This window comes from Falco cherrug, chromosome 2 (assembly GCF_023634085.1).
Source record: "Falco cherrug isolate bFalChe1 chromosome 2, bFalChe1.pri, whole genome shotgun sequence".
In the NCBI taxonomy this organism is placed as follows: Eukaryota; Metazoa; Chordata; class Aves; order Falconiformes; family Falconidae; genus Falco; species Falco cherrug.
This window is the reverse complement of record NC_073698.1, coordinates 76874074-76895946: the sequence shown is the minus strand read 5'-3', so window position 1 is coordinate 76895946 and position 21873 is coordinate 76874074. Positions and strand designations below refer to the sequence as shown.

Here is a 21873-nt window from a genome sequence, read left to right as displayed (position 1 = left end):
AAGCCACTGTGCCCCTTTCAAATTCCTAACAGATACCAACAAATAATTTAGAATCCAAGAAGAAAATGACATCAAGCTTTTTACTGAAAACATATTCCATGGCACATGGTTAAAAGGATCTTTTGATTTCCTTCTTCTGCCATACAATAACTCAGTGGATCTTAAGATCTATGCATTATTTACTTCACCCTTTCACAGTGCTGGCAGCATTTTTCCTTTGCTTTCTAAGCTTCATAATCAAAACACACAAAAAATAACTGTTTTTTTTCTTCCTGCCTAAAATCCCTCCTTGTCAAAACAAAAACACTTAAACCCCCCTCCACCACACAGATGCACATTCAAGCATCCAGCATCTGCTGAACCCGCTGCTAAAATATTTCTCTGCTGTTAGCCAGTGAAAAACTCCAACCACACACAAGGCAGACTGGGACCTCTGGAGTTACTGCTGGCATTGCAGCCTCAGCAATACAGACCTGGCAAGAAGTCCTAACTGTAGTTTTCATAAAGACATGAACTCACAGTTGTGAGCCTCCCCTGATCACCAGACAATGCTGATGAAGGAACCTCTGCATCACCAACAATGACATAGTCATGAATAAGTGTCCTTTATTCTGTGAAGCAAAGCTTACATATGCTTGGCAATAAAATCTCTTCACATGTTGCCAGTGTAACACAACACTTCTCCATCCCTCATTTATTTCACTGCTGCATGCTAGTGATTAACTTTGAAAAGAATGGCACCTTAAATCAACAGCATCTTCTGTAAACACCCACCAGAATTATGCTGGTCTTCTCTGGATCACTGTTTCAAGTGGTAAGGTTTTAAGAAAGGCCGGAAGGCGATACATGGAACTGGGAACTTGTGAACAGGTGTATGTGAAATGAGAAGACATGGGTCAGAACATGGGAATAGCTCTAGTATCACGCCCCTGCCCCAGCAAAAGGTGAGCTGCTATCCCACAGGGTAGTTGACAGGAAAGTCTACCTCACAGTAGATAGCATCATTTGCTCATGTAAGGTCCTGAAACAAGGGTACAGGACAAAACCAGATTAAAAAATGGAGAATAGTGGTTTAAGGCCACTACCTTTGTAGTTTGCTTCTGAGCATACGTAGCTGTCAGCAGCAACTCATCATTTCCTGATGAGTTCATCACGAAATATTTAAGCCCATTTTGTCCCCTTACACTTCATTTCATCAAAGCCCCGCTTTAATGGGCTCATGAATAATTGAAGTTCAATAAGTACAGTAAGAAAGAGTTAGTCCCCTAGTGAATACTCCCTTTTCACTATGTTAGCATGGCTGTAGCTGAGACAATCCAGTTGCTTTGTTCACTGGGCCTAATATATTTTGTTACTAAGTGGGTTTTGGTTAGTGGTTTCGTTTTTTCTCCAGTGACCAAGTGCAGCCAAATTCCTTCTGGAGATACAAACTTCCCCCTCCTTCAAACTGCATAAACAGTGTGGTTTAGTCTTTTTATATACTAAGAAAAGCATCTCTTAAAATTATGACCAGCAAATATCTAAGAATAAAGCAGTTTACCTCTCAAAAATGACAGACAGCTTTGGGAATGTTAGTTTTCCAAGAAAATCAGAACTCTTCTATCCCTTGCAGATCATAAGGCATGCACAAATTAAATTACAACTGAACAATCTGTTTTATCTTACAGAAGAATTTCACAACTTCCTGGGGAACAACCTCACTGCCATTTTCCTTCTCTTCCTCCCAGTTATGCTAGTCCAGTTACATGATTCTAGTGAACCACATCAGGGAGTGCATCCATATTAAAAACCATTTTTTAAATCTTATTTTGACCTGGATCACTTCCCTGATCTGTCTCATCATGTAACAGAGCAAAAATTTCACCAGAGCAATGGGAACGAGTTACCAGGCCTGTGCTGCTTATACATTCTTCTGAAACTAATGGAAACATTTCGGTAAAACCCAATGTATTTCCAAAGAACAGCTGCTGACAGAAGGGGCTGTGACCATCAGCTCTCTATTGTTCTCTAGAAAATAGAGCCTTTTACATTGCAGGACACAACCTGTTAAAAAACTCTATCAGCTGCTTCACTTCAGCAAAAAACTACAATAATCACAGCTTTCACTGAAAACAGACTGAATAGAAGTTTTAAGTTATGACTATTGACAAGCAAAAAACAAACAGCATCCTAAAAGTAATCCAGAAAGATACCAGCTGCATCAACTCTAGCTTAGATTTCTCATCTGTATGAGTCCAACTTGCCAAAGTGATTTCAATTTGGGAACAGTTTTAAAGTGTTAAAAGTCTGAGTACTGACATGCAGGGGTTTTTTTGCAAAGGCTGATTATTAATGCTGATGCATTTTTCCTGTCAAGAAGACTAATAATGCATTAAAAACAAAGAGACACCTCTTTTTTTTTTTTAATCATGTTATCTAAACAAGAAGGAGAACACCTCTATAACAAAATATATCAGATTAAGTGTGGATTTCTAACACTTAAAAGAATTAGAGACCTGAAATGAAAGCGTAATTCTTGAACTTCAAATAGATGGCATTTATAGCTAACCTCTACAATCATGGCAATTTGTATTAAGGTAATCTAAGCAGTGTTGAGAATATACCAAGATACATATTTCACTCAAGTGTTTCATAAGTTACTTACTATAGTGACCCAACTTCTTTGCACTACTCTGTAAGTAAGGTTACAAAGTACACGTTTGTAATTGTGTGACTTACTGGTCTTATATAGGTGTGTGCGACTTCATAGCTGAAGTCAGAAAGGCTTAAAAAATCATCCTGTTTCATGAATGATGTATTAAACAACTGAAAAAAGTAGCTTTAACTTCATTTGTATTAGCAGAAATAAGGAAACAACCAATTGCCACAGAAGGACAGCAATACCGTGACTGAAAAGCACGATACAGTTGTGAATTTAATTGCCTGGATGTTCATCATCCTTGTTACAATGTAATTACGCCTTCTGCAAAAAGTAGTTAGGATTTGAAGCTACAAGCTTCTAATTAGAGGTCACGACGTTCGCAGCTAACTACATTACAACAACAGGCTAGAAATCCCGCCCTCCATAAGCAAAGCAACCCACCCACAGGCTGTGGCTTCCCCGCCCGCGCGGCCGGAGCTCGCCCTGCCGCCTTCGTGCCCCGCCGGGTACAGCACAGCCCCCGGCCCGCCGGGCACCCGCCCCGGAGCTGTCCCCCCAGCAAAGCGACCGAGGGACGGCGCGGCAGGGGCTGGGCGAGGGCACAGCCGCTGACAGCTGAGACGACAGAAGCCTGCGGAGAGCGGGGGGTGCTGCCCGCGCTCGGGCGAAGGGCTCCGGAGCCCGCCCTTCCCAGCACTCGGCCGACAACTTTTTACCGCCAGAAAGGCGAGGCGTCGGCCCCAGCCCGGCAGACTCCGCTCCTCGCTTTCACCGCGGGAAAGCGGCGGCCGCTGCGGCACGGCAGCTCCCTCCTCCCCAGCCCGCTGCCTGCCCCGCGGCCGCCGCGGGCCTCGCACAGGCGCCGCCGCTCCCCTCGGCGGCCAGACGGCGCCGACCCCCGTAGCAGGGGCCGCCGAGGGGGGAAGAGAGACCGTCCCCGCAGGGCCCTCCCCCGCCCCGCTCGCCCCGCGCCACTCACCGCGCTGAGGCGAATACCGCCCTGTGTTTTCGCCGCCATCTTTTGTGCCGCAGCGAGCGCCGGGGCGGGAAGGAGAGCGGGGAGCGCCCAGCGCCCGCACTTCCGCCTCGCCCCCTCCTCTCCCGCTTCCGGCCCGTGGCGCGCTGGGGCGGCCGGGCGGGGCGGCGGCGGCCCCGGGCCGAGGGCGGGAGGCGGGCCCCGGCGGCGGCGGAGGCCATTGCCGGCGGTGGGGGTTCGCCGTTCCTGCCGGAGCCAAACGGGCGAGCCGGCGGCACTGTCCGCCGGAGCGGGAGCGGCGCTCGGTGCGCGGAGCGGCGCTGCCCAGCGCGCAGGCAGCGGGGGCGCTGACTGTCAGCGTGCGCAGCGCGATCGGACGTGAACGGCTTCTGGGGCGCGGGGGGCACAGCGCGACGCCACGGAACGGTGTACGGGCCGCAGGGGGAGGCTGGGGCCTGACTAGCGGCTCTCGCAAAGTCACTCCTGGGGGCCTCACACGTTCGAGCTCGGCTGTAGGCGGCAGTCCCCGCGGCGCAGAGGCAGCGCTGCCAGGGCACCCGCCCCGGCCGTGTGAGGGGGCGCGGACCGAAGCCGGCACCGCCGCCCCGGGGCTCCCGGGGAGAGGCGCTGGCAGGGCCGGGCGAGCCGCCACCTCCCCGCCGCACCGGCTGCTCCCTGCAGCTGCTCTACGCCGTTCTTCCAGACCCACGGATCCAGAAAACTTGTCCCAAGACCGCCGGGACCGGCGTCCCGGGGCGGAACGTTGCAGAATGCGAGACAGGGTCGGAGGAGCGGGCACGACCGGGGCGCGGGGGCGGGGGCGGGCCGCGGCTGCTGGAGCCCGGCGGAGCGCCGCGGGGCCGTACGGAGCCCTCGGAGAATTGGAGAGCTTCTACAGAATCAGATAAAACATAAATTTGGTGAGTGAGCAGTAAAGGTCGTCTGAAAAAATGAGAATTGCCTTTGAAAATGTATTTCAAAATAACATTTAATATTACAATTGCATTCACATACAGTATCGAATACGCTTAGCCAATTACTTAATGCTCTGCATTTCAAGCTCTGCTGTTCTTGACAGTTACCTTGGTTGCACCTACTATTTTTTTTTCCTTCAGGAAAATGAAATAATTTTGAATATTTAAATATGGCTCCCCCTGTGTATCATGCACTGTGGCTATGCTATCTCAAAGCTTAAGTATCCAAAAGGAGAAAGCTGAGCTTGGTTATTCTGAAAACAAGAAAAGAACCATAAAGCAAAGCAAAAGCATTTTCTCTCCTGTTCTTGATACTATGTTTCAGGCAAAAGTTTTTCAGATTCATCTATAGTTAGATTATTCTCCTTTGGCAGTACCAGTGTTAAAGTGGTACAACCCTCTGTCGTGTGGATTTAACAGCAGTAGCATAATAAGTAAAATGACTACAGTTAGTCTCATATAGAAAAGGAATAAAGTTACACTGCTAGAGATACCTTCACGCCTATGTAACTGTGCCCCCTCCACCACCCAAGGATTTTTAGTTGAAGAAAGCACTTTCTTCCTTATTCACATGCTATTTGTAATGATACAAGATCTGCTTATACACTAAATTTTAAAGAACTTTTTCTTCTTAAGAATTAGATTCTGCTGCAGTGAAAGGATTCTGCAAGTCACAAGTATCTGAGGCCACTTAAAGCACTAGCCATCTATAAAACCACAGGAAAAAGGTAAACGTATGTATGAAGGCAGGAGTTAGAAGCACATGCTATTTTTGTAGAAAGTAAGATAATCTTAGAAGTTAGTATAACTAAGTCACAGATTCTGTTTTTAAAGTTCACCAGCCTGGCTAGAAGTGACTGAGGGCTGATCCGCTGCACATCCGAAGTACAGGCAGCCAGAATGGGACATGTCAAGGGGAAGAATGACAAGACCCTCAATTGAAGAAACTGGTTCACCACCTCCAGTTTAGCAAGGAACTACGTGAATACACAGGTTTATAGCTTATGGGAGGATGTAAAACAAAAGGTTTGATGGCAGAAAGTTGTCTTAGATTTTATAGCCCATTTAACAGCATCTCATCAGGACCTTAAGGGAAATACCCAAGTATGGAAGGCAACCACCAGAAAGATGAAAGTAAAACTACTAAATCATCCTGCATATTAGTAATATTATCTTCAAAAATTGTTGAAGATATGTAAGTAATGGACACAAACATTTTAAAAATATCCCATTCCAATTTTCAAGTAATGCTTTAAAAGTGAAACTTTTCCCTTCTGCTCATTCCAATAGCATTATAAATTACATTAATACAAATAACGCACATTCTTAGTGACTACACAATATCACACTTCAGTCTATCACTTTCCTTAACTGTAAAATGCAAAGTAGCTAGCTAAGTTTAGCATAAGCCTATTACAGTATTATCTTCATAGAGCATTACAGTGTTATCACATTAAAGCATGTTGTTCAGTGTTTCATTGTTTTAGTTTGTAATCCAAAGATGTAAATTTCGTATATCTGTAGGTAAAAACACTGCAGAGTAGCCTTCCATGTTTGTTTTGTGAGTTTTGAAAAAAAAATAATCCCTGACCTCACAACCTGGTGACATTAAACCATGCATTTTGTATGTCCTCTTTTAATTAGCAAAACCAACAGCGGTGAGTTCCAGTACCCAGCGCATTTACTTCAGCCACAATGTTCCAAATAACTCAAGTAACACATACCAGTCTACAGGTGTATCTTACAAAATCAATTTCTCTGGGGGCAAAGGTGTTTAAAAAAAAGAGCAAAGCTTTTCACTATGAAACACGATGAACTTGCCCTCCCAAACAAATCAGCATTACAAATTCAGTCAGATAATCCACTAAATATGAAAATTCAGTGGAGCCTACCTCATCATCTAAAAAAACACTCTACTGGGCCTTTTGTTGTATGTGTTGCTATGATGGTGGTTATCTGCTGGCCATCAGAAGTGTCCTTCAGACATCCAGCTGTGCTGTCTGGTGGTAGAACTAATCCCTGTCTCCCATGTCCTGGGTGGCAGTAGCAGTGCAGTTCCAAAATAAACGTGGACCAAAATAAAAATGCACCTTGAACATTACTGTGGTCATGGCACTGTGATGATCTCCCTATATCTTTTAAAACTAGGAATAGCCAAACACATTCTTTTGTATAAAAAGCGTTCTTTAAAAAAAAGAATTTTAATTGTAATTAGGCTGTTGGTATAGAGCACTTTATATTTTTACAGAACTATTTTCATTTTTGCATTTCAGAAGTTGCAAAGTGACCTTAAGTCACTGAACAAAAAAAGTTTTTTAATTTAAAAACCTGAATTATAATATTTTTAGTCAATTAATTAAAATAAAAAACCCTCAAGTAATGTAAATTACAAAATGTTACTGCATAGGTTTATCTTTTATGCATACTTGTCTTTTATTTAAGAATTGCTAATCCTGAAGAATGCTACTATAGTACAGAGTTGAAATTACAAACATGGCAAGTCTGCAGTTCTATTTGCACAATACTAAGACTTATAAAATACAGCTGTTTGAAATTTAGGTGATCTGTTTAGAAGCTGGTAAGTTTTAGGACAAGTTAAAGAAAGAAGAAGTAGAAGCGGGCTTTAACCTCAGGAAATGGCTTTTTTGCAAACGGACTGTACACTGACATGCAATATTAGCTTTTTCTTAAATTTACTTTCAGAACACAGTTCCAAAAGTGTTTTAAAATACTTACTTGAGAATTTACTGGTGAAATGGTACAGTTGCTACTTTCACCAAGTCAAAAATATTCTTCCTTTATTTACAAAATCTCTTTAATCCTTCACATTGAAAACAAGTAAAAGAATACAGTAGCTATGATAAATTGCCATTAAGCTGTACTCACCACCGCCACCCCCCACCCCCACCCACCCCCCGGACTGAAGAATCCTGCTTTTTAACACCCACTCAGAAGCCTGGAATATCGAAGAGCACTCCACAACAGCAGGAAGAAAAAACAAAATGTACTTTCAAAACTGGGGGGGGGAGAGATTAATTGCAGTAAAATTTTCCCTTTTTTCACTATTCACCATGAGCCAAGTGTCCGATGTGTGGCTTAACTTTCCATATTTTCAAGGAAGTCACATTCAACACTCTCTTCAAGCTGTTGCAAGATCTTTGTGCCATTACTGCCAACATAGTCCAGAGAGAGAGAGGCAAAAGCATGTGAATTCTGGGACTCACTGCCATTTGTTGTAAATGCACAACACAGAGTCTTGAAGAAGGGCATAAGCTGGGTGATGCTAGATATAGAGTGAACATTCAAAAGAGGAAATTGGTGCTTCTTGGAAATTCCCTCAGTGGTGTTTGTTTCCTGTAAGCAAATAAACTGAGATTTACTAAAGGTTTTGCAGTAAGACACAGTGGTGTAATGGCCTGTCTGAACCCTGTACTATACCCTTTTTTCATACTAAGAGATCCACAGCCTACAACTGTATTACAATATAAATTGTATAGATGGTATACCGAGTTACTTCTGTAGTGGGATTCGAGGTTAAACGAAAGACTCACAAGTTCAGAAGATTGCACATTTAGACTAGCCTTCAGAATCAGCTATCAAACAACAGAATACAGAGATATCTCTGAGAAATACTAATGCCTCTATTTCCTTTTCTGGAAGAATTAATATGAAACCTTAATGATAATGTAAAATGCTATTACGGTAAACTTTTTTGGCAAAGTAAATCATGCTCTTTTTTTTTATAAATACTGTCCTGTCAGAGACAGATTGTTTTCACTGGCTGGCTGTGAGGCAGATTTAAGGGAACAACACGGAAACACTCAAAAGCAATCTGACATCTTCAAGATACACCTGTGAAAGCTTTTTCACACTTTTTTTTAAAAGCTTCATGAATTTTATTAAATATCTAAAAACCTCTTGCCTAACTTAACTTCCATTTCTAAACAAGTGATAAGATTTTAATGGATAAAAAACCGAACCAAAACAAAAAGATTCAAGTTAAGCATTCTTTCTTTACCCCGTATTTCATCTTCAGCAGATCCATGATTCTCACAATGTGTGGTCTGCATTCCTGATGATTTTCTAACAGATGAGAGGTCACAGTAGATGACTCTGTGTCCACTTCCGGAACAAATGCCCATTTGTACCTGAAACAAATGGATTACTTGATAAGAAGACAGGCAGAAAAAAAATCCTTGTTCGGATCATACATAGTTTAGTAGAGCACTGGTTTGTTTACAGAAAGCTGTCATAACTATAATTTTATGCTAGTACCAGGGCCAAACTTAATGAACAAGGATGTTAATATCATGCCAGTATTTAAATGCAACTAGCTAAAAAAAAAAAAAAAATCTCAAGTGTGTGCAAAGGAAGAAGAACAGACTCCATCCTTCTCCCAGTTTAACAAGTTAAAGAATCTGTTAATGATGATAGTAAGATCCTCCTACACTGACAAGACCAAATTGTTTTTCCAAATACCCAGAATTACATCTGCCTGAGTATCAATAACTGCACTTGTAAAAAGAACTGATGGCAAAATTTAGTCTAGAAGAAAGTAGATCTGTAATTACTTCAAAGGATAAGAGTGGTAACAACCCAGAGAACAGGTCAGTAATTAGAGGACTTACATTTGAAACAACTGCATCCTGTCAGGTGGAAACGAAAGCGCTGTGTCCAAAAACTTACAAGCTGATAAGTACAAGGACAGCTCATTCTGCTGTATGTCATATCCACTGCCATCACCCAAGACTTTCTGTTTGCTTATTTTGCTGTTGCTCCTGTGTTAGTTACAATTAAGAAGTGTACCATTAAAACATAAATCCACTAAATGTTTTTCATTCAGTAAAAGAGAAATGCACACATTTACACAAATGAGCACTTGCACTTGTGTGCAACAAAAATTATTTTTGTTCTGTATAAGCACTGTGATTAATAAAAGTCTGTTAGAAGTAATTAAACTATTCAGAAAAAATGGCAACGTGTTAAAATATCGAAATGCTGACTTAGTATCTCTTCTTTTTTTGTATGCAACTAATAAGTGGTACTTAACAGTTTTTTAATATATCACTATTTTAGCTGCTGAAAAAAAAAAGTCCTAAACTGTGATTCATCAGTACTAGAAATACACAAGTGCAATAAGAAAAAATCCTGTTGTCTCCTCCCTATCCCAGATAATAAGTAAATAAATAAAAAATTGCAGATACAGAACAAGCACAGCTTTCACAAGTTCTCTACCAGACAAATGTTAATTCTTACTTTGATGGTTCATCTTCTTCAGTTAAATCTTCTTCCAGCTGTAGAAATGTCTGAATCTTTAAAGAAATAAATTATTTATGGGGATGCTGAAAGATTCATACAACTCAATCACAAAAAAGATAGGCTTCACATATCTTGTATGTAGAACCACAGACCCTTAGTTTACTCTTACGATTTGCAACAAATTAAGAAACCATGCAAGAGATTAATTCTACTCTTGTTGCTAATGTAATCAAAAAGGTATTTCCTAATCACAGTGTTAATTCTGTTCCCAAATTATCAAACTAATGTATGAAAACATTTCCTTTTTCAAACAGAGGGTGTATTTGGGAGGAAGAAAAAGGTGAAACGGGAAAAAACACACACTAATTAGTTTCAAGTTACTACTTATTCCTTACCAATTCAGTTACCATAATTGGCCACAATGAAGTTAGATGCTGAGGAGAAATTCTCAACAAAAGAACTCTGAAGAAGAGAAACATCTGTGCAGCAACTATAGACGTCTGCCCAACACGGAGGTTCTCAGTCAGTCGTTCTGAAGTAAACATAAAAAAAACCCCAAACAGACAGAGAGGAGTATTTTCCTGAATGCATGTTGCTTTGGGAAATAAAAAATGTAGAGGTGGCAAAACAAAATTTTTGCTCCATCATCAGTTTTGGGTTGAGTCCCTTGCAACTCTATTAACAAAACCATGATTCAGAAAAAGTCTGAAGACATGGTGGCTTTATATTGGACAAAATATTATCAAAACTGACATTTAAGGAGAACAACAATAGTCCAAGAGTGGCTGGAAGACTGCCACTAAATAATCATGTTTCCAGTTGTATTTTCAGACCAAAGGCTTTGGAACCCAGATTCCTGTCTCCCGCTTAATGAGATTATGTATTTGTTAGAATTCAAAGATGCACAGCATCATAAATTTTGTTAAAAACTTTTAAAAAATGGGAGTACGTGTTGGAAAACAGGTGACATTCCTTTCTTACAATTTATATATATGTTACAGCTGAAAAAAAAAGGCAGGTTAAATTACAAATCTTACCTTGTATTAAGGGAAGATAGAGATGATATTGATCCGTCTCTCCACTGAAGACAGCGAAAGCTTGCCGCTTCAACAACATTGCTTTTTGCTCAAAACTTGGGTACAGTTTTAAGGCGCTGCTCTGCATATCTATAACAAAGATAAGAATTACCTACTGTATAAAGACTTCCTTTGTTTGGGGCTGAAAATAATTCCTACGTCCTGAAATATTTTAAAAAGAAAAACTTGGATTTGGGTCTACTGATTGGTGAATTAGTCTCACACTGTAAACCTTCAACTGTTCTTTTAGAAGACCTGAAAAAAGAGACTAAAGCTGATTCTTCCTTTGAAGCTCTACGCAAATTTAAGGGGTCCTATCCCACCCCTTCCCCTAGGACTTACTGTTCTACACTCCCCTCAAACCTGAATTAGAGGTCAAAGCATATTGCTCAAAGGTTTTCTGTACTGGTGCACCATATTCCTACAGCTTGATGCCAGTATACAGGCACCTCCAAAGTTAGCCAAAGTCTCCTTGCTTTCTAACAGGGAACAGCTGCAAAATGTCACACTTCAGCAACTTAAAATTATGGCAAAATGTGAATGGGGGAGTCCAACATTAGCATTTCTAGAACAAAAATACTTATGGTGTGTTTTAGACATGATCAAAATACAGAATAAACTTAGCACAGCTTTTAGTTGTAAATAAAGTTGACAATACAGTCGATTATGGAGATGCAGCATTGCCTGCATTTTCTTGATACATTAGTACATTAAAAGTGCACTTCAATAGGTTAAATGCAAATACATTTCAAATTAATGTAGAAGTAAGTTATCAGTATCTGATACTTACTCATCAAATCTTTAAACATAGTTTTCTCATGTGTTAGAAGATGATCAATAATGGATCTCCAACTGGAAAAGATATAGAAAGAATTAGATAACCAGAGAAAGCTTTGGTATACATTCACCTCAGAAAAGATTTTGGTCAAACCTTTCATACAAGGAAACAGTTTCCAAATGGTATTCAATCTTCAGAGTCTTACCTGTTTAACACATACTACATTCTAAGTCCTCCAGCAATACTGTATGCAGTTCCCTAATCACTAAGGGGAGTATCAGCATAAGACAGATTTATTCTTATGCACGATAATGAAAATTTAAGTGAATGTATTTAGTAGTATTAGTGGTTGAGACCCATTTTTAACATTATTACATTCTGTAAGAAAGTACAAGCCAGAATATTTTTTTTCCCCATATTAGCCATTCTGCTTTAAAGACTTCCTTTCCAAATTCATAATAGAATCTCAGAGCACTACAATCTCATGTCTTACTGAGTACATGAAGTGTCCATCTGGAAAAAAGCTGGATCCATATACAACTCGAGAACTTCTTTTTTCCAGGCTCGCTTGGTATAGGCGTATCCACTCAATGAGCTGAGCAACTGAGCACCAGCACGAAAACTAGGAATGTTGTAGGCACTAGGGGAAGGGAACAATAATAATAAATACATATTTTTTTTAAGTTAAGTTTATGTAACCAGAAAATAAACTCTGGGGTTCCCCAGAACTTCTAACCAAATTGTCTCAGTAATAGGCTTTGTCAACATTAACTGGTAACTTGGAGCCGCAGGGGATCAAAACAGCTTGTACAGAAGCTTCTCACATTTCCAGTCTACGTAGTTTGGGGAGGTATTTTCAGTTTAGATGTATCACAGCACAGTACTGCCTGTTTCCACTACAGGTATGGTTCAAAACTTCCCTGAAAAAACTTTCCAATAAGCTTTGCACCCTTTTCATTAGACCCCTTTAGAAGGTATCACAGTAGGCTTCATCTGTCACCCAGATAACAATTCCATGTCAGTTCTCATGTCATCATCACTTGTATAGAAATCTCACTTATGAGCCTTTTTCTCCTTGTGCTGCCCTGTGCACCATCCCACTCCAGATCTGGACACTGTGCTCTGCAAGGCGCAGTAGGGAGGGAGTGTTGGTCTCAAGGTGAAGGGACCCTGCGTGAACTAACGCTTGTCCTGTGGCACCTCAGTTTCACCGAGGACACCGATGCGAAACAGCATCCTGCTATGAATCCTCACTACAGTAACTGCTTTGCCTGTGGCTGAACAAAGGTTTCAGGCTGGGAAGGTGGTGCTCAGACTGACAGGAACATGACTTTTGGTTGAGAAGGGATGCTGTCAAGGTCTTCTGTTTGAGCTGGCAACACACCTTCAGCAGCCTCAGTGTTGTCAAGGAGGTGGGGGTAGGCTACTGCCTTTTTGTGGAGACTGGCAACCAAACTCCTGCTGATTTGGGAGGACAGTGGCATGAAGACAGTCTTGGAGGTTATGGTCCAACTGCTGTGCTGCATGTATGAGTAACATGAAAATCATATAGCCTATCTATGGGCCTAAGGGGGGCTCCACATTCTTAACCAGTGACCATCTTGTTATGGTCATGGCTACACAGCTCACAGGGACTGCTGGCCTTGCCAGGCTGAAACTGGAGAACCATCAAAGGACATCTCTAGACATCTCAGCAACTTCACGATGACCGATGCCCATGTCTTTTGAACCATCATTCTCAGACCAAAGGGCATGGTAGTATCTTTGCAAGAAAAAACAAGCTGGCTGACTCCTGGTGTTCAGATCTATGCTAGCATTGCAGCAGCTGTCATTTATCCTCTGCAGCAGTCACAAGGACGTTCTTACAGCAGCAGTGTCCATGCCAATTTTAACTGTACCATTTCCACACATGGGCAGAGATGGACCAAGTGTTTGGCTTGCAGCCATTGCCTCAAACCAGGCCTAGCGTGGCAGCGTGATGCCAGCATTCCCAGGAACAGTTTCAGTGGTGGCTGTATGCAGGGTTTTCCATATTTGCTGCAAACAGCAAGGGCACTGGGTGCATGTGCATGATGGTATATGCCCTGGTCAACAAAAGCAACATACACTCCATTCATCAAGAATCTGACTTGGTCAGGGGTGAAGCAGACAGAAAACACTTAGTAGATATGATGGAAAATGTACAATTATAATGAATAGAAAATAGCTTCCCAAAATTTCTCTGCATCATTTTTAATCCATCCCCCTTGAGAGGGAGCATGGAAATGTCTTCAAACCCTGCTGCTCTCTGAGGCTTGCAAGCTTTAATGCTCACTTCCCAGTGACACTCAATCCATCATCCCTTTTCAGCATGCCTGGTTGTATCTTCCCTGACCCTCTATACCCCTTTTTTTCCTGCTCTTCACTGTATACAGGGTACTAACCTAAGCAACACTCCAGTCAACCCCTACCCATCCACCACCACAACCCACGAGCTGTGGCTGATGCTCTTCCACACCTCAGATTAGATCGGTCTGCTCAGAAAAACATAGTAGCCAAAAGGGAGCAGCTGGGAGGAAGGGAAACTTGGCAACAGCTACAGCAGGAGCAGCTCCAACTCAGAAAAACGGAACTGGCAGGGAGCAGGGAAGAGAAGGGGAAGGTTGCTTCCCGTCACTTGGCGGAGAGCTGCTGGAAAAGGTAGGGTTTGCTTTCTGAGAGATCTGTGAATAGCACTGGGAGAAACATGGGGAGAGATGCATGAGGCAGGCTGAGGAACCAGGACCAACTGATAAGGCCCTGGAAGACGGAATGGAAACCCCCACAGCAAGGTAATGTTCTCATCTTCCTTCTCGTGTCCCTGTGGGAAAAAGGTTATACTGTTCATCTGACAGAGGGTATCATCCATCTCTCCCACACTTATGTTTTTGGCTGAAAAACTAGGTAGACTATAGGCAGATATTGTAGCCTTCCTACTTCATGATGGGTCCTGTGACCTGCCCAGTACTCTACTGCCCCACCCCACAGTCTCTCTCCATTACCTAACATACACAGAAAGGGGAGCTTTAAGTAAAGGCCTACAAAAAACCTACACAGGAGGAACACCTACAGCTAAACAGAGCTGTCAAAGCTCAAACAAAAAGTTTCAGCTCCTGGGGGAAATACAGCTCAAACCTTATTAGAATGGAAACAAAGGAGAGGACAAACTGAAGAAAACCCAAAAGTCTTACAGTTGCAGTCAAAAAATTCAGACTTAAGAAAAATCACATGCACAGAGAGAGAAGTCACCTGTGGTTGCGTAGGTAAGGAAACACGTAATAAAGCAAACGTGAAATCAATGGCACAGCTTTCTCCTTCTCATCACTCCGGTAAACCATGTCCAAAAGAGAAGCAAGAACCTTAAAAATGAAAAGAACATCTCTTTAAACCTCTAGTTGGTATTTCTGTCAAAAGGGGAAAGCATGCCTTATTTCAGGCTAGAATGCGTGCACACATGGAATGCCCCAAGAAAGATTTAGGCCCCCATTTAATCTGCCAGGAAAACCTGATGCATTCATCTGCTCAGTAATACCAATACTAAACCACCGCACAGATGAGAGCAGCAACTATAAAACTGGTTCCTACTTACTTCTGCAAGGAGAGAAAGAGCTTGGACACTGTATATTGAAGGAGCAGAGGCAGAAACCATTGAAGATGGTGCCACTGATGTATCTAAAAGAGGTAAAATTATTTAGTTTTCCCTTCAGGTATGTTTAAATTTTGCTGTTTTCCTAATTTTCTTCCCAAACAAAACTGATGTTATTTTTTGGTATTACAGTGAAATAAATGCCTCTGGATATGCTGCCACAATGACATACCTCATGCCCCATACTGTTCTGTCCCGTGTATTGCATGCACCTGCAATAAGTCTTCCTCTGCATTATACACAATCTGCAGGTATTTACTAAACCCGCTTAGGCTGACATTGTTATTGGAGGATAATGCATTTTTTGTTGTTTTACTTTTTGTCTGTATTACTCCCATCTCATGCAAACAACATACTGTCAAATACGTTGTACTCTTCACTGACTTAAGTAGAAGAGAGGAAGCAGCAGAAAATCAGACAAAATCACATTACCATTCACATCTTCAATGTTGAAGTCATCTGGTAAAATCTGAGGCTGAGCTTTCACTTCCAAGTTCCGGCTCAGCCAGCTAGTCTGTTCCAGAGAAGAACCAGCAACAGTCCCTACAGCCTCCAAGATTTTTTGGGTCACCTCCTATAACATAACCAGACAACGTGGCATCAGATGAAAGCTATCATCACTTGGCCAATCCAGCAAAATCCTTTTTATATGGAACATGTCAGAAGGATCAGAATTAGGCACTTTTATCTCTTAGAAACATACATACTTCTCTGATTTAACTATCTGTGCTCTCAAGATGACTAACTACTGCTCACTTCAAATAAGAACAGGTAAGAAAATGAGAAGCAGGAAAAACTTTTAAGTTAGCTTATCATGGAAGTTTTACTCATGATTTTCCATGCAAGCCATTACCATTAACATTGTATTGATTTGGCATTTGGCATCAGTCCTGCCACACTTTACACATTAGCTGTCACCTGTCAAAGACATGATCTAAATTGTTCAGCCCCTCAGAAATGGCATACCAATGCCTTTATTGTTTTGAACACTGTTCCTTTTTATTCCTTTTATATTCAGAGAACATTAAGTGAGGCAGGGTTTTATCCTACAGCAATCCGACTGTTCATATTTCAGTCTTTCTATTAGGGGTAAGCAAGACATGGCATCAAACTTCTCACTCCAGCATATTTAATTCCCAGTGAAATGAAAAGCTGGCCACTCTAATGAAACCAAATCCCAAGAATCCAAAGCAAATCAGAGGTCACTTGTGAACAGGCTATAAGATAGTAAGATTGCAAAACTGTCTTTTTATCATTGCCATTTTGCTGGCAAGTCTCTGAAGCAGAAGTGGAGACTTAATTTCTCCGTTGGCACACAAAAGTCCTATAACCACAACACTATCTGATCTCATACACAGCATTATGTTGGCTCAGTGTCAAAACTGCACCCAAGTAGGTAGTGCTTAAACTGTTCTGGTGAAATCACAGTTGCCATAGGAAGAGAGTCCTGCTCTACTCCAGCCCTTCTTTGCATAAAAGGTGAGCTGACAGTCATTTACATTGCCAAACACAGTTATGAGCTTCAAGAATAATTATGCTACTAATTTTCCTAGATAGTTTTGAGATTTCAATACTTACACATATGACATGAACTCATGATACCACACTTGTGTTATGATTTAAATTCTGAGAAATCATAAAATTATCTAGCAAAAACAGCTTTGAAAAGTCCATAGTTACCATTGCAATTTCATGCATTTTTGACAAAATTTTGCTAGAGATGTCTGTGCATCTTGTCTCATATTTGAGCCTCCCATATTTACCAGGCCTAAGCCAAAATGTGTGGATGCAGATTCACACATTCTAAAAGCACAGATGAATTCAGATACAAAGATCAGGTCATCTTCACTTTTACTTAGATTTACAATGCCAGATTTTTGAACTAAAGGTATACATGTACCTGTAAGTCTTTTTGGTCTTTTTTGTTTTCTAGAGTAGGTGTCCTCGTCACAAAGTCATTCAGAGTACTGTGGGAAAATCAATTCACTCTAAGTTAGTAATTGGACAGGTCTACTCCATGCATCTATAAGCCTTCTCTCTTATGCAGTACCTGAGAAGAAGAAAGTGTCCAGGAGGAGCTAAATTCAACTGCACAGACTCTTTGAGAAGTCCTAACAAGGACTGGAAGTTCTCCTGCAAGGCTGAAACAGGCAATCTGCCAAAAAAACCAATACCAAATCACACCCAAGTCTGAAGATAGAGTTAAGGAAAAAACAAAAACCAACATATATAGGTAACTTGGTGGCTTAAAAGCTTCCATCAATATCAGTCCTTTAGATCCTGCCCTGTGCTAACTGATCCAGCAATGTGGTATAAATATCCAGCAGCACAGGCAATATGCATACACCACTAAATGCTAGCAGCACATGCAGTATGCCAGACAGCACTGTAAGAGGGCTGAGTCTTCAGGGACAAGAAAAGGAATAGTTTAGCTAACCACTCCACTGCATGCCAACCTACTTATCTCCATAGCTTATTCCATACAGTATATTGTGCAGTCTGATATATCCCAAGGCTTCCATTTGAGAAAAGCCAAGTATGTGAAGAAGAGTTTTGATCAAAAGGAGTATTTCCAACCAACTGCCTGACCCACTACATGTCCAGCACAGACTGCAGCCATAGCAGTTCTATGAAATTTGAAAGTTCTCTATCCATTCATCTGGCAACACAGAACAGATAAGGAGAAAGATCCTAAGAAATTATACAAGTGTCTTGCTAATGAGATGCCTAAAGTATGTTGCTCTACTGGTACGCAATAAGGCTTTCAGACTGGCATTATCAACAGATCAATGGAACATAACGTCATAGCCCTGTTATTTTGTGTCTATCTGTTACTTAACAAAGAAGTGGCAATAACCGTTTCCTACATAAAGGTGTCCTGTGATACAGTGACACAAAGATCAAAGTAAAGCAGAAATAGTGATGCTAGCTGTTATCTTAACTGGAGTCAAACAGAAAATTCTCTTTTATAATGGCTGAATTACCTTTGAATGAAAGCATAACTGAACTGCAGCACTGGAATATCTACAAGAGAAGATTTCTGAAAAATAAAAGCAAAACTGCCATTATTTGCCATTCAGAAAAAAACAGAAGGTCCAAGCTGTTGAATGTGTTCAATGGTTAACACACCCTTCTTCGAAGCCCCTTGTACTCCAACAGGTGACCAACTATGATAAAATTATCTACACAGCAGTATGAGGGAATTCAGAGCTTTAAGAGAGGACCCTAGTTCAGAAGCACTCACATTATTTTGCATTATCTGCTACAGTTTATTCAGAGCTGTAGGAGCTCATACAATGGTGTGCACAGTAGCAAAACTGGTTTCCTTGTAAACCAAGTGGAAAGTGGAAGACTCAGTGTGAAGTATTTTTAACTGTTCAGATAAGGGTAGAAAGATAGAAATGTATTGCTGAGCTGTGTATCTGCAGCAGCTTTATGAAAATTGTCAGCATCTTCAGTACTGGAGGACCCCACACATTTTCATTACCAGCAACTTCTCCAGCAAAATATTCTGAAGAACTTACACTGATGGATAACACCACAGAAACGCACATTCTGAAAAACATAACTTATTGAAAGCAAAAGAGAATCACACACTTAAAAAGAAAAACACCAAACCCCAACTTTCCTTCTAATATTTAGAAAACACATTAGAATAGACCCAGAATAGAATATATTAAAAAAAAAGGAATTATCTTCATGGTTACCTCTTCTCCCTTGATTTGTGATGGTTTCTTGACTACCTCTTTGACTAGATGTAATATAGTGTCAATTTTCAATGTCTTAAGTGCACATATTAAATCCACAAGAATAAGCTGCGATGCACTAGCCACTGGAATAATCTGACAAAACAAAAACCACACCCCTCAGAAGAATGTACCAGGCAAAATATGAAGCTGAAAAAACAGCTTTTTGTGTAATTATTCAAATATCAATACTTATACAAAATGGAAATTGAACAAGTTAAATCAAGCATGCGACAATTTTTCACACACAAATCTTCTCCCAACACCTTCATGAAAACAACTTCATTATGCTCAGATGAAAGCAGAAAAGAAAGAGGTGTTCTGCTCAGAATAAATGCTTAGTTCCAGGGAATACTACAACTCTAACGTTTCTCTGGAAATGGAGCTGATTCAAGGTCTTTAAAATATAATTGGCAAGTTACAATCCCAAGTGTACAATTCAGTATTGAATAAAGAAAATGGCTATTACTATCAGATTTAAACCGTCACACCGTCCTTTTTATTTCATTATCTATTTAGGTTTAATTGTAGTCCTGATGCTTTGTGTAATTATGTATAAATGAGTGTTTCAGATTTTTCAGTGGCTTACCACTGTCACAGATAAAAAACCTCAAAGAATCTATAAACAAGCCCAGAGTTTAGAACTGATAATATAAATGTAACATTTGCCTTTACACTGGAAAACTAAGGGTGCCTTTCTTTAGTTTCACCTTGATTTTACTTTGATTCCTATGAGGTTTCTTGCTATTCCATACTGCTGCAATTGCTGCCATCAACTGGATTCCAAGTTGTGCTGTCAATGGATTCATGAAGTCAAGTATTTTAGTTCTTAATGTCTATAGAGGGGAAAAAAATAACCATGAATGCTAAACTTTGTAAGGCAAAGACTATCTCAGTTTGTAAAACATTCTTCCTTTTCCCAAGATGTTCAGAAATACACAACAAAAAAATCTGTTCATATGCTTGGCAGTCAGATTAGTTTTGATTATTTATTTATGAGTTAGTGCATCCTTATTACAGATGGAAGTTAAATTTGTTGGAAAACATATTGCAAAATAGAAAAAGTAACTTCTTGTGTTACATTCTCTCTTCTCCTACAGATATTTTTCACTACTATGATTTATCAATATCCACAGAAGGGAAAAGTCTAGTATTTTTATTCCTTCGGGTACATGTTCTACTGCCTGCAGACAGTTCAGAGGTGGTTAGCTCTACAGCAGCTATTAACAGAAGCTCACAGAAAAATCAAAACATTAAACAGATCAGGTAAGGGTGCAGAGGGGCAAAAAGAACAGCAAAGACAATCTAATTTTATAGGTAAGTACTGTGCAAGTCTGTAGCTGATAAGAGTTCTTAAAAAATTCTTTGTAGCCCATTATCATTCTGGGAATGGCAAAACTATTCCTAAGAACTCTATGTGAAATGCACTGGTGATGGAGGGAATGATAAGGATGATGAGATACACAGCAGTTTAAAAGAACTCCTACTTTGGTTGCTTTAAAGTAGACTGAAGAAGAGCCTTTAGTTGTTCCAAAGAAGTCAGTTGGTCTTTTCTGAGAGTCTTCCCTCTTTATAACACTCCAAAGAAGGGACATGGTATTAATAATGCGAGGCAATTCTTCCAAAATGGCATTCCTAGCATTTCTCAGGTTTGCAGGTTCAGCTAAACATGATGACTAGAAAAAACAAATATGAATGTTAAAATACATTATATTATGCACTACAGAGTGACTGCTCTTATTCTATACTTAGGAGAATTATACCCAACTTTAATTCAACCATTCTATTTCCGATATATACTGCTGCCATCAGTCTACTGAATTTGCTGTTCACTATTCTGGCACAGAAAGAGTTAATTTGTCTAGGCAATTACTTGGATAATATCCTCTTCTGACAAATGTTATAGGAATTAAAGTTGTAGAGAACATATCAGCATGTTATCAACTCAAAAGAAAACAGAAGGCTTTGCTAACAACAGAGCAACTGTAGACACAATACACAGGACTAGTATTTGTGCGACCAAGATCATCATGAACATCTTCTGCTTAAAATTAACTTTCCTGTCTTCAAATAAAAAGAAATTAAAGTTCAGTCCCCCCTCCCTTACACTTTTACTTAGTTCACTTCTTTAAGGTTATCTTCTTGTACGACAGCTACTTTACTACTTATATTCACCTCTGAATGAAAAAGGGATGCATACTTTGAAGAACTGGTGCCAAAGCATCAAGGGAGTGGTAGGCATTAAGCACTTACCTTTTTAGTTTGATTAGGGTGATCCAGAAGGCAGAAGTGACCAATGGTTGTCAGACCTTCCAAAAGGGTTAGTGGGTAATCAGGTGTAACATTTTCTCTTTTAGAAGTTAAGCTGTGGGGTGGGTGGGGAGGGAAGGAAAAAACCCAGTTAACAGGCCAAGTGGTATTTCCTTGATTAAAAATTCCAGTAGAAGTAGAAATCTGTTTCTGCTCAACAGTTAAATAGAACATTGGAATGACCAGACAGGAATATCAAAACAAAGGATTCAGAAACTATGCTTGGACAATCCCATTTCCCTGTCTAGATCTTTCAGAATATTATTTCCCACCTGACCATAAATCTTTAGTGTTCAATTGTTTTTCCCTACTCCTTTCACTTACTGCCTGTTCTGAACAGTACTACTGTATTTTTCTTCTCCAGGGTGTCTCTCCTCAATTAGTCCTCCAAAATCCTCAGTCTTGTTAAAACTCTGAACTTTTTACTTGGATGGCAGGCAGAGGGGGGC

At 40.6% G+C, this 21873-nt stretch overlaps 2 protein-coding genes across 4 annotated transcripts in view; both read right to left on the bottom strand.

The window, feature by feature from the left end:
• MORC3 (MORC family CW-type zinc finger 3) overlaps nucleotides 1-3774 on the bottom strand; it is a 29901-nt gene extending 26127 nt beyond the window's left edge. The window contains exon 1 of one of the 2 annotated variants that reach the window (XM_055703355.1): nucleotides 3621-3774. In XM_055703355.1, the coding sequence (XP_055559330.1) occupies nucleotides 3621-3659 (39 nt within the window). In that variant the 5' untranslated portion in view covers nucleotides 3660-3774. The remainder of the gene's footprint in view (nucleotides 1-3620) is intronic. The other variant, XM_055703356.1, reaches the window with a different exon arrangement.
• An 813-nt stretch (nucleotides 3775-4587) lies between these two features.
• The window catches only part of DOP1B (DOP1 leucine zipper like protein B), a 51840-nt gene continuing 34554 nt past the window's right edge, over nucleotides 4588-21873 (bottom strand). For both annotated transcript variants that reach the window (XM_055703354.1, XM_055703353.1), the window contains exons 20-37: nucleotides 21368-21479; nucleotides 20602-20790; nucleotides 19825-19950; nucleotides 19076-19210; nucleotides 18353-18408; nucleotides 17419-17523; nucleotides 17269-17335; nucleotides 15801-15942; nucleotides 15312-15394; nucleotides 14972-15081; nucleotides 12198-12344; nucleotides 11717-11778; nucleotides 10888-11016; nucleotides 10246-10382; nucleotides 9848-9903; nucleotides 9220-9369; nucleotides 8610-8739; nucleotides 4588-7945 (exon numbers count right to left, since the gene is read on the bottom strand). In XM_055703354.1, coding sequence (XP_055559329.1) covers nucleotides 7688-7945; nucleotides 8610-8739; nucleotides 9220-9369; nucleotides 9848-9903; nucleotides 10246-10382; nucleotides 10888-11016; nucleotides 11717-11778; nucleotides 12198-12344; nucleotides 14972-15081; nucleotides 15312-15394; nucleotides 15801-15942; nucleotides 17269-17335; nucleotides 17419-17523; nucleotides 18353-18408; nucleotides 19076-19210; nucleotides 19825-19950; nucleotides 20602-20790; nucleotides 21368-21479 — 2194 coding nt within the window. In that variant the 3' untranslated portion in view covers nucleotides 4588-7687. The remainder of the gene's footprint in view (nucleotides 7946-8609; nucleotides 8740-9219; nucleotides 9370-9847; nucleotides 9904-10245; nucleotides 10383-10887; nucleotides 11017-11716; nucleotides 11779-12197; nucleotides 12345-14971; nucleotides 15082-15311; nucleotides 15395-15800; nucleotides 15943-17268; nucleotides 17336-17418; nucleotides 17524-18352; nucleotides 18409-19075; nucleotides 19211-19824; nucleotides 19951-20601; nucleotides 20791-21367; nucleotides 21480-21873) is intronic.